The sequence below is a fragment of the Molossus molossus genome, unplaced genomic scaffold, assembly GCF_014108415.1.
Source record: "Molossus molossus isolate mMolMol1 unplaced genomic scaffold, mMolMol1.p scaffold_m16_p_20, whole genome shotgun sequence".
Lineage (NCBI taxonomy): Eukaryota > Metazoa > Chordata > Mammalia > Chiroptera > Molossidae > Molossus > Molossus molossus.
In genome coordinates, this window is record NW_023425356.1 from 38667016 (window position 1) to 38679835 (window position 12820).

The 12820-nt window shown below is 43.5% G+C and overlaps 1 protein-coding gene across 2 annotated transcripts in view; it reads left to right on the top strand.

The window, feature by feature from the left end:
* PROX1 (prospero homeobox 1) overlaps window positions 1-12137 on the top strand; it is a 50135-nt gene extending 37998 nt beyond the window's left edge. Inside the window, exon 5 of one of the 2 annotated variants that reach the window (XM_036273388.1) lies at window positions 8092-12137. In XM_036273388.1, coding sequence (XP_036129281.1) covers window positions 8092-8277 — 186 coding nt within the window. In that variant the 3' untranslated portion in view covers window positions 8278-12137. The remainder of the gene's footprint in view (window positions 1-8091) is intronic. The other variant, XM_036273389.1, reaches the window with a different exon arrangement.
* The last annotated feature ends 683 nt before the right edge of the window (window positions 12138-12820 follow it).

The following is a 12820-nucleotide window of genomic DNA, read 5'->3' on the forward strand; positions in this document are numbered from 1 at the left end:
CTCACTCACCGTCCTTCCCGGCCTTTCCTGGGTCGGCTTCCCCGCCCCCACCCCCTCGCACATTAACATGACATTGCTTGGTGAGCACAGACCCCAGCAGCTTCCACCAGCTGAAACCTCTGATCCCAAACCCACGAGAGAGTTTGGCTTTTGGATTTTGGCAAGAAGGCCTGTTGCCCATCAGGTCAGCATGAATAAAGATTTCTTTCTTCCTTTCTTTTTTAAAGTCAGGCATCAACTGACTGCCCCCAGAGCTCCCTTTCTTAAGACAGTTTTAACCCCTTCCTTCTCCCAAGTACGTGTTCTGTTCCGAATGCACGGTTTTTGTTTTATTCTTTTCCTGTGAGACAACCAAGAAATCTATCTGTAAAAATTGAAAGGCGAATCAATTCTGAGCCATCTTATCATTTTTAAAGTATGTTTATCCAGCTTTGTAGTAGGAACAAGCAGACTGTTTGAAGGCCACATACTTCTCGAACCTTGGTTGCAACACGTTTGCGCCGTTTTGAAACTGTCTTTATCTAGCTGAGAAAACGAAAATCTATTTGATAAAGTGGCACTCTGGCCAGTTTATCTTGCAATATGGCTTTAGCTCACTGAGTCTATTGATTTCCTTAAATTAATGTTTACAGAATGCTACTGAATTTTGCTCAACAGAACATTGTTCTTTTGAAGGTTTATAAAAAAAAAATGATACAGACTGTTATTGCCATGTGTTCTTTTGCTTAGACGGAAGAAACATGGGTTTTTGGATGGTTCTTTTTTGTTGTTTTTTTAAGGACAGCCTTGAACTGGAGCTACTTCCTAAAAGCATTGCTCTTCACATATTTAAGTAGCAACCATGTAACCAGGAAGCCAGCCCACTATAGGCCTAATGTAATGCAGGGGCATTACATTAATCTGATCCTGTAAAGTCCCCGAAAGCTGAATGTCGCTTGAAGCATCAGAATGAAAGAGAACTTAGTCCGAAGCTCAGTTGCTGGTGTAACCCAGCCGGCAGGCATCTGCGGGCAGATTCGCAGCCAGTGCTCCTGGACCATGACACCAGTCCTTCCAGACATACCTGCCAGCATCCTGATAAAACAGAAGTGCTGTGTAGCCATTGGGTGGGCACCCTAAATATAACACCTGCTCTTTGCCTGTGGTGCTCAGCATTGATTTGAAAACTGGTCTTCCCAGGGAAGCTCCCACGCCCATTCCGGTCTTAGGGATTCAAGTCACAATCCTGAAATGACCGAAATAAAACTTGGGAAACACAAAGTAACTTTCCTCTACTTGTTGACTGAGCCAATAATATCAACAAAGTGAAACGTCCTCAAAGCACCTTTCAGAACCCTGCTCTGCTCACATTTATGAACCACAGTGACCCCCTTCCCAGGCACCAGACTCATCCATAAAGGCTCCAGCCGCCACCCTACGTTCAGATGGTACTCTCTGCTTTCTAAAGCACGTTCCTCTTGCTTTCCCGTGGAGCCTTCCGTAATGAGAGGGCGTGGGGACACCATCCTCCCGATTCGCCCTGATAGCATCCTGCCCCATCCCTCCCCTTCTGAAGGGCCAGTTGGTCCCCAGTGGTACACGCGGAGTAAATGCCCGCATGGCTGCAGGGGGAGGCCCTGAGGAACAGCCCCGCGGAACCATGCTTCATGGCTCCATGATTTCTCTCTTCTGCCTCCGGCCGGCGAATTCGGTGAGAGTGAGAGAGGAAAGAGGAGCCGCAATGACATATCTGTTCTCTCCTGTCCACCTGGTGGTCTCTAGGAGGACTTACTACAGCATGGCAGTTTATCCACTTACGTCCACTGTCTGCAGTGCAGGTCCCCAGCTTGTGCCATCGGGAGAGATGTCTCTCCCCGATCAATATTTACTTAACAAACAGCAGGGATGGGAGCGTTTGTTTAGCGGAATCAGGTGCCCACCAGGGTGAACGCATGCGCGGGGAAGCACTTCGACGCGGCTCCTCTGGAAGGATCCCCTGTGCGCGTGCGCACAGCTCCCCGCGCACATGCCCGGCTCCTCTTAGCTTCTCCAAGACGCTCCGCGGTCACCTAGGACAACGCCGCCTTGGGCGGGATTGCGGCATTGCTTGTGCTGTAAGAGAAGTCATGGTGGAGACTCGGGTTTGAAACACCCAGCCCCGAGTTTGATTTCCCCTCTGTGCTCCTGTGCAGGTTAGACCTTTGGAAGGACTTGGAACTCCAGGCTCAAGCATCTGCCTCTGACCCTCGCAGAGGAGAGACGGGGAAGCAAATGCACGTGGCAACAATACAGGCAGCCTGGCAAGGCAGCTCGAACTATATATTTCTGATGGCATTACATTATTATCCCCCCCGCCCCCGAAAGCCCAGGGAGAAAAGGAGCTCTCCAGACTGTCAAAGCTGCCTCCCCAGTTTTCCGAGTTAGTCGTGTTGAACTCTCAGAATAAATGTGAATAGCGGGATGTTGAGTGTAGAGAGCCCTGCCCTTTCGACTTCCCTGAAACAATCGCTTGAAGGCTCAAGCCAGTGCCTTCAGTGCAGTGGACTGGGAGGCATCTGGGTCTAGTTGGAGGGGTTTTGTTTCCGTGTGTGGGTCGGGCCGGGAGGGGGGCTGTGGGAGTTATTTATTTATTTGATTTTGTGAATCGGAGTTGTAAAGCCATCTGAAATATTCATGCAGAATTGTCTGAGAAGCCCGTTTCTGTTTTATTTACTGCACAGTAGAACAGCCACAGCGGATTAGTTCTACAATACCCGTAACAAAAGCCCAACAGCTGATGCATGTGATGTTAGGAGGTGACAAAACAGTTAAAGTATGCTGCTGGCTACAGGCAAGCAGTCAGCAGATGCAGACAAAAGGGTTTGTGACAAGAATAACTCTCTCTCCAAGGCGAGCAGTGAAGAGTATCCAAAATACCAGTACCCTTTTCTCCTTGACATTGTCTTCTTACAGTCAGCATTTTATTGCCCTTTTATAGTATTAAAAAAAAAAAAGGAGGAGGAAGAAGAAAGCAAATCCACACACGAACTAATTCACCCCAATACGAGGCAGCAGCTTACTTTTCCATCAGTTAGCCGCTCCTGCCCACACGGAGGCTTCCTTTGCCATTTCCCTAGTCAAGTAAGTTTGAAAAAACAAAACAATAGTTGAAAAGATGAACTGAAAAGATGATCTTTGTTGATAAAGGCGGTAACGTATTGATAAGCTTATCAAGCCCTTTGGTGATTGGGTAGGGGCTGAGGAGAGAGCTCTATGCCTGGTTTGTTTTTTGTCCGTTTCAGCCAAGACCGTTTCACTGATGAAATTAGGCCAGTGGACCATTTCTTAAGGGGATCAAGGAGGGAAAGATGTGCATGGGGAAGGCTTAGGTCTCCTCTGAGAGGTCGATGGATGAGCTTGTGGAGGTTTCCAAGGTATGAAAAATCAGCTTCTCTGTCCAGAAAAATAGGAGAAGCTGTCTTCTTTTTAACCTTTCTAATTCCCCTTCTATTCTCTGTGACATTCATTCAGCTGCCAAGAGCGTCTGGCAAGGTTTGGGCCAGCGAGCACACTTTCAGTGACCGCTAACCTTGGTATGTCCTGACACTTATGATGAGTGTCTGCAGGACACAGAAGGCAGGCAGCCTGCTATGTCAGGCTTTTATTATGTACTGCAGAGGCTAGGGACAGTCAGTTTAATAAAACAAATCATCCTTGAAGGTAAAGCAACTGGGAAGAGGAGGAAGACAGGGGGAAAATGTGTCTTTGCCACTCATTCTGATTTAAAAAAAAAAAAAAAGAAAGAAAATCAGGAAGAAGAGCAAAACAAGCGCCCACCCAACACACTGTGTACGTGTGCGTGTGCGCGCTTCTGCACATAACCAAGCCACCGGCTGAGCAGACTTGAAAACATCCACCTATTCCCCTTTTTCATCAAAGACCACAGGGCTCACTTGGGCTGTGAGGAGACTCAAGTACAAATGATTGTGATGAAATTGGTAGATGCTGCTAGCCAGCCCCTTCAAATTTTTGAGTGTCTTCAAGTACCTCATGGCAATATTATTCTCCTCCGAATATCAAGGCAAGGAGAGGCAAGACCATGTAGGGTGAGGCTCCTATATTGGGATGCCTTTTATCAGAGCAGAGTTTCCACTCTCCTCTCCTGAAGAACACTCAGCACAGCAGCTCCCACAATAGCCTCCGAGTCCCAGCCAGAGACTTTGGAAGCCTTTTGTTTTTCCCCTGTGGCATGTCCAAAGGCATGGCCCTCCCTCCCCCTCCCGGCAGCCTGCATTGTCTTGCATTCCAGGGGCTTGATTGACTGTTGCCACCTGATGCTGAGGAGATGCTCTAGGGTTCATTCTGCACATTGTTGGGTTCTATTAAAAGAAACCTAGATAAGGGATTACTTGTCACTAAGGGATTTTCTGCAGATGTTTATTAGTGATTGGAAATCCATTAGGTGTGAAGAGGTACAGAAAAATATGGGCAGTATCATTCTCTGAATTCTAAGACACCCCCCAAAACATCAGAAAATACCCTCCCCCAACTTACTGTGTTAAATGGAGTTGGGGGAATTGGCTAGCAGAGGTAAGGATCTCTTTTAACATGGGTGATATTTCTACCTGAGGATGGAATTCCTTGGCAGTCTCTCAGAAGATCAGTTGCTACCCATCCATTTACTTCTCTAGAGCCACCAAAAAAGATTAATTGCTCTAGTATTAATGGATCTCATTATAACTTTATTTTATCTAGCCCAATTTGTTGCATGAGTATTGCCTCAAAGTAAGCACTAAATCAGCAAACCATTTCATTTGTTTGCAAAGAATCCATCCCTTCCCAAACATAAGCCCCAAACGAAAGTCTCCCCCTGGGATCCTTTGTACTATCCCCATTAATTTTGAAGTTACTAACTCTTTTGTGGCTTTTCTCAGTCACAGATCCACAGCTTGTCCAGGTTTTGATGCCTCAGATAACTAGGAATAACACAAATGCGTTAAAAAGGAGCCAGCATGATTTCATGGAAAGGCACCTGCACGACACTTTTTTTGCACAAACTTTTCAATCTCATAATTTCTTCATCTCGTAGAATCTCATAGTTTCTTCATCTGTGAAATGAGGATTTCTGAGATCGGGTCCAACTCTTGAAATTCCACCTGATTTTAAAATCCCTTTGTGCTCAGTGTTGAGGGAGAAGATGTGCTGCTGAAGGAATGTGGAGTCAAGCAGAAAGCAAGATCTCATTATGAACTATCGATCAAAGGCTATTTAGCAGAACACTGTTAAGCATTGTGGAGGGTGTGCAGAATAGAAACCATGGCTCTTTATCTAAAGACATCTCATGATCAATTCATTACAACTAGATATAAGTAGGTGAAAAGTTAAGTAACATCAAGACAGACACAGGCCTGGCCAGTGTAGCTCCGTTGGTTGGGCATCATCGCATGCATGGAAAGGTCGCTGGTTCATTTCCAGGTCAGGGCACATGCCCAGGTTATGGGCTCCATCCCCAGTATGGGGCATGCAGGAGGCAACCTATCGATGTTTCGCTCTCACATCAATGTTTCCCTCTCTCCCTCTCCCTTCCTCTCTCTCTAAAAATCAATTTAAAAATTAAAAAAAGAGAAAGAGAGATACAAAAGGTGTTAAAGGACAGCCCAAGAGTACTACCAAAAGAAATGAATGTTTAACACAGGATAAAACCCACTGAAAACCATCAACAAGCATAGCAAGTGATAAGAATGGTAAGGTGGAGACGGCACAACCCCCTAGAGAAGTTACTTTGATTTGTTCTCAGGCAAACCCTAGAACTATTCCTTTCTCCCCCTCTAGCGCTGAGGCTGTTGTAGATGTAGAATTGCTCCTGTTGCTCCACCCCTGGCTCCCAGACCTCCTGTGGGGTCCTGGGAGTGGGCGGGGCTCCCAGCCCTCTGGCTTGCTCTGGAGCGCTGGCTGACCTTCTGGCTCGCAGCTCTCTCTGTGCCCTGCCTGTTGCAGAGCATTCAAGAAACAGAGATGCTCCTCGTGGCTCTGTTGCCAATGGCCAGTAAAACCACACTTCTTAAAATGTTTATTTTAGTAAATGCCTATGATTATGTTTCTGTAGCATTTGGCTAACAGCTCCCAAACCAAGTAGTTAGAGTGGGTAGCTGTGCTGCCTAACTGTTCTCCAGCCAGATTTCCTCTCAATAATGCCCATCTGATCAAACGGGAAGGATTATCTATGGGGGAAGAGGGGAAGAGTACTGGGCAAAACTGCTTAACGACTTTTTATTGAGTAGAAGGTGAGTGGGAGTGCTAAGCTCTCCTCCAGGCCCCTCCCATCCCACAAGTAGTCACGGATATGAAGAAAATTTAGGGGAAATCACCAAAATTCTGTAGAAAATCCAGAGGACTTCTCAGCAGGGAACGGCCATTGGGGTAGACGGGCTTGTACATTGATGGGGACAAGGCTGGGTTTTGATGGTTTTCCAGGCAGCATTGGGAACACACTGAGGAACTGGCCAGTGTGTATGTCTTTGGGAGGGGCTACTCAGATTTCTCGCTTTTTCTAGAATCTGATCAGCCTTATCTGGGACCCTTTTTTTTTTTCTTTCTGGGGAGTTTTTAGACTTCTTTCAAAGGACAAGTGACTTGCCATGGGAAGCACTGAATTTCTTTATCTGCCTTGAAATGTTTAAAACAGTCTGTGTAAAAATGGCGATCGTTCTAGCTTTCTGTAATGGTTACTATCATTCTAGAAAGGTCCACTGCACAAATTGAGAAAAGGTGGGGGAAAAGGATCTAATATGTTCAACAGGACAGTACCTCCCTTTAGTTGGATAAGTGGCATCTCTGAACTGAGATGAAAATCTTCCACCTCTTACATGCGTAGACAGATCTGTCTATATGTACGACCATAGGGCATTGACTTCTTCATACATCTTCTCTTACTGTGAAAATAAACCATTATGAATGCAGAAGTGCCCCCACTAGAAGAGATCTACTGAGTGTCAATGGGTACTTGGAAAATTATGAGTTCATGGAATGTTCTGTGACTCCATTATCTTGGTGTAGGGAGAGATAGGCCATGCTTGAGAATACTAAATAGGTACATCAATAGCTACTCCTTTCCCTCGACAAGAGAGCAGGCTATTATGTAAACAATTAAGCTCACAAACAACACACACACACACACAAACTACACATCTATACTAATTGCTGTGGAAGAAAGGATTAAAAATTAGAGATTCAAAAGAATACTTGGAGAATGTTTACCTTGGAATAGAATGACTTTGAACAATTCCCTTGATCTTTGTGAGTCTCAGTTTTCTCACCATCAAGTGGGGACAATAGCACCACATAAAGATGTTGGGGAATCGAATGACATAACTCGCATTCAGTTTGTAACACGGTGGGCCTGACACATAACCAGCACTCCCCAAAAATGCTAGTTTTTATTATGGTTATCAGCTGCATAGAATTGTCTCTTACGGAGTGATTCTAATCTCAAGGCAACGTGTTTTGTGATATAGGATTTCAGGATTCAGTACAAACTTTATATTTAGGGACTCAGCAAATGTTACTATCTACTCCTTTCTGTGTTTAGAGGACTTGACAGGACAGATCACTTTAATAGAGAATTTATCGCTTGAGTCCATCCTCTGACATAGGCAACAGAGATTTCGATTTTCTTGGGCTCGGTTTCTATCAAAGGCCAATTATTTATCATCCTACTGTTGAGAAGACAGTTTGTTTTCATAACGGAAATCAGAAGGAAAACACGATTCACATTCTGAAAGATTGGTTGGAGACACGTTTCTGGAACACGGAGGTTTAATGAAGTGAGGAATGCCAACAGTGTGTCCCCTCCCTCTACCCTAACCTTCACGACGGAATCTTGGCTTTTCAACAGGTCTGCCCGCATCCCTGGCACGGTGTCTTTCTGAAACTCTCCAAAGCTGTCCGCCCCCCATTACAGTGCTACTAAATATAACGACTTCGCATGAGAGGAGAGAGGCCGGCCATTTTTAGAAAATGCAGGTGCCATGTAAGCCCCTTTCTGAAAGGAAGAACGTAGCTCCGTTGCCTTTGAAGAACTGAAGACCTGCAACTGAAAACTTTATTAATGCCATTGTCTCCTTGTATCAGCAGGTTCCAGAGAGATTCCTGGAAGTTGCGCAGATCACATTACGGGAGTTTTTCAATGCCATCATCGCAGGCAAAGATGTTGATCCTTCTTGGAAGAAGGCCATATACAAGGTCATCTGCAAGCTGGACAGCGAAGTCCCTGAGATTTTCAAATCCCCGAACTGCCTACAAGAGCTGCTTCATGAGTAGAAATTTTAACAACTCTTTTCGAATGTATGAATAGTAGCAGCCCCCTTTGGATGTCCAAGTTATACGTGTCTAGATTTTGATTTCATATGTATGTGTATGGGAGGCATGGATATGTTATGAAATCAGCCGGTAATTCCTCCTCATCACCTCTCTCTCCTTTTCTTTTGTTTTCCATTGCAAGGGGATGGTTAATTTCCTCCTGCCTTCCGTTTACTTTTGCCCAAGGCCCTTAACGTTTGGAGACTTAAAATAGGGTTAGTTTTCAGGGAACAGAGAGGAGTGTTGACGCGTGTGAAGAATATGTTCGCGAGGAAGGGCATTGGTTAAAGATGTTTCTGCTCCGCTGCTGCTTTGTGGCCATTGGCGGGAGGCAGGAGGGGACCTGGGACGCAGTTCTACTGAAAGTGATGTCTCTTGTTTTTTTCTGCTAAGAAGGTCAGAAAACTCAGTGACACCACTTCGTGAACTCACATAGATTGTTTGGTTTGAACTCAGTCAATCGCTTTTTATTACATGTTTGAAAACCATGCCAATGGCAGACGAGCAGCTCCCTTTCCAAAAGTAGTGCGAAAGGCCGAATTTAAAAAAGAAAAATAATCACTAACTGTCAAGCCTTTCCTGAGAGAAACAGCAAGTCCCCCAAACCAGTAGCGGTTTCCTATGGAGGCGGGACAGCTTTGCGCCAGACTGACTCCTTTAAGACGAGACTGGGAATTCACCCACGATCCTCTGCTCACCTCTCTAAATGTTACAGTGGGTTCTTCTTCATAATAAGTGAGTCTATATCCTTCTTCATAGAGAAAAAGCCCTAGAACATGTTATCACTTCCTATTTATTTTGCTTCAGATATTAAAAGGCACATAAGTTTCAAACTTACTTTGTTCAACTTTGTTTATATGCTTAAAATATTATTATTTGTTTGATATTTAACACCTTTTTTTTTTTTTGGTCAAAAAACCCTATTTTCTGAATACCTTTCTATAGTAAGGAATGAAGGGCATCACGTGACCATAAAATTCCTGCCTACACTAGAAGTTGGCTGACAGCCGCTAGCTTGATCCTCACTCCTAAGAGGAGCCCGGACGAGAATTACCTATTTCACGTACAATTCCGCACTTCCCTGATGGATAGTCAAAGTGGTGACAGTCTAATTAAGTGTGTCTTCATTTTAGGTATAGCATTGTCAAGCAACTGATAAAGTCTCTTCTAATTCAGAAGCTAGTATTGACCAAAACGTGAGGAGAGTGGATACATAGTAAAGTTTGGGGGTTGACCAGAAAGACACAATTTCAGCACACCTAAGAAAGCTAGCTGCTATTTTATGCTTTCTTCAATGGTTCTCTTTTTCCTTTGGTCTCGATTTCTCCGTTCTTCAAAGGCATACAACGTCCCATACTCGCTCTGAAAAAGTCGTGTGGCATTCACACTTGTTTTGTTAGGTGGGTTTTGTGTACAGATGCAGTAAGAATTCTTGTTCATTCAATAGGTTTCTTCAGATCTTCCCCTCCCCTTAGGTAATTTGATATACACCTCCTAAAATGACACGGTAACAAACGTGGTATTTAGATCATATGGAACATAAATACCATTTTTTCTTAATTTTTATAAAAATACATTTGACCTCAGAGAAGGCAGGTGCAACCCACGTGACTAGCTAACCTAATCGGTGCAGTTTGCCACCATTTATCAATTCTGCTGATGGCCAGGAATGGTGGAGGCAATGACTCAGCACAAAGCCTTAAAACCTGCTGACTTTAAAGGAAAAGGTCCCGTCTTGTGATGGCCTGCACCACTGAGTGGACTAACGGGCTGTCACGGGGGTGGACAGAGTGCAGCGATGGGCCGGACACCCACAGCCAACACATCGCCCGGCTGGGGGAAATACATTCGGATAATCATTACCTTGGAATAAAATGCAAACCCGCCCAAATCCAATGAGCACAAAGTAGGGAAGCAATGTCCACCCTCGGTCGCACTCTTTTCCCTTGCTTCATGTAAAAGAGAGTGACATTTACTGTCACGCCAGATACCACGGGGTCTTGACCAGTCCACGGAATTCATATCAACTGGGTTGCCATTTGCAAGGTAAAAGGCAAAGCCGTAGTGTATGCACCTATGCAGTCAGATTCTAGAATCTTCTGGAGGTGGGGCAAGTTCAGTATTGACTCCAGACTTACTTGGATTTTTAGTATCAGTCTCCCCTGCCTTTCTAATTTAAGTAGCCAAATTAAGCAAAAGTGTATGTTCACAGGCAAACGTTGGTGCGCTTATCAACGATAAAACCCTCTCAATGTTCACTGAGGCATCGAGATTACTTCAGAGTAGCAATTGAAACATGAGGATAAACTCTCTTCATTATTCTGAAAATAGAACTTGATCACTTTGCTTTTAGGTGGTTTCCCCCCCTTTTTACAATGGTAGAATCTTGTGCCTCCAAGTGCATGGGAAAATAGCAAAAGCCCGTCTCTCAAAACTCCTATTTAACAGTTGTGTGTGTTTTTTTAAATCACTATCTTTCAACTCTTAGCTTAACTCTCACCAAGTAGAAATGGGTTACGTGGGAGAAAGTTAACATCCTATGGTGGGAGGGTGAGCCATGAGGGACAGTTTGCATAGGGGGAAAAAGTCTAAAGTCCATGTTGAAATACCACACTCTCACTTATTTTCTGCTAAATTATTTTCGCATATACACTTGAGGTTATAGTCTGTGCCTAGACCTAAAATGCACCAGCGGGGGGATTTTTAAAAATCCTTCAAAATACCAGTTTTTTCCCACAAGTACAATTGTTCTTGTGCCTTCTGTGGCTTCCGACTTCATCCTTTTGACTTTATTTCCAATTACTACAGCTGCAATAAACACTAGATTTTTTTTTTCCTGGCTGTTTGACATAACATTGATAGCTATGCATATTTTGTGTCTTTTTAAAACAAAGCGGGAGAATACGTTTTTGAAGAAGAGAATTTTTAGAACAGTTTGATACCGCAAATTATTTTTTTCCTCAATTGTTTGAGCAGCATTCGAGTTTTGAAAATTCTTGTAGAAGCCAATTTTTTGTAACTGTGGTGCAAATCTTGTGTTTTCTTAGCCTAATAAAAAGTAGTATAGAAGCAATATTTCATATCATGTGCTATATATGTGTGTGCAGATGTGTGAACATGAAAACACATACACACATATACACACATGTAAAAATATACATATAGGTGTGTGTGAAGTGGAAAGCTTATCTTTTCCTATCTAGATTTAAGGACCTATTTTAGACATTTGTTATGTTTTGTGAAAAAAATGTTCTATTTGCAACAACAAAACATTTAATTCTTACTGTATCTCTGGCTGTTTGATGAGGATGTCTCACATGAAGTGGTAAAACAATGTGGAGATGGTAGAATGTAGTCATTATTTAAGGAAATCTTCACCCACATCTTCCTGAAGTTCGCTTTGTGCCTCTGAGTATTATTTAATTAAAGTGTTTTATGTTTTCAGAATCTTTGTTGCTGTGCTAGGGATGTGGGTGAACATCATTTTTAAGAATTTTAAAAACAACAACAACAAAAAAGCAAAACAAAAACACTAAAGCAAGAGGGGAACTTTTATAAAGCAATGTAAATATTTAACCTCATGGCTGTGGTTTCGTCAGACGTGAGATTTTCATAAATAACTACATTCTCACAACATCTGCTGAACCTATTACGAACACTACAGTGACTGTACAGACAGTTGAAAGCATCCTTGAAAAGCCTGCTCTCTACTTTTAAAAGGTGACAGCCTCTTTCATCAGATGTCAAGGGCAAGGGTAATGCGGTTTCTGTAAATTTATGAAATTTATTTTCTATGTACATGAGGACATATAGTAAGTAACCCCCCCCCCCCATACACACACATACACACACACGCACACGCACATGTACACACAGGTTAATTAAGTCATAAAGCTGAACATTTGGGGGCTTTAACTATAGCACAACTCCCCGAAACAATGAAGTTCATCAAAGAAAACGAGGTTTCCAGGCTCTCCTGAAAGTGTCCATGTGAGGACAGGGCAAATCCCTTTGCCGTGTATATTATAGAATATTCATTGGTGTGAATAGTACAAATGTTTCCTTCTGGTACAAACTCTGTGTTTGCAAATGACAAGAAGCATTGTTTTCAAAAAGCTCCCCTTAAAAGAATGTAACTGGTTTCTATGAGTGAGCGGTTACTGTATTGCACTTAAATGTTATGTTGAAGGAAATGCAGCTTTGTTTTCTGTAGGACTGTTGGTTGTAAACCATCTCTAAAACTAAAGCGAAAATGCTCGTATTCGGAGCTGGGATCAAAACTGGTATTTAACCTTTGCATCTTCTTATAAGTATCCTTCTAAGAATATAGCAGAGTCTGGAGCATCTGGGCTTTGAGTCTCTTCAGCTGAGCCGTCTTTCAAATCTGACACCCCCCCAAAATGCACACACCTGGGCAGAAAAGGGAAACAGACTGGCCTTCTGTTGTGAAAATGTATTCATCTTGTATTTTTAAAATATTGTAATCCTCCACGCCAGGGGTGGG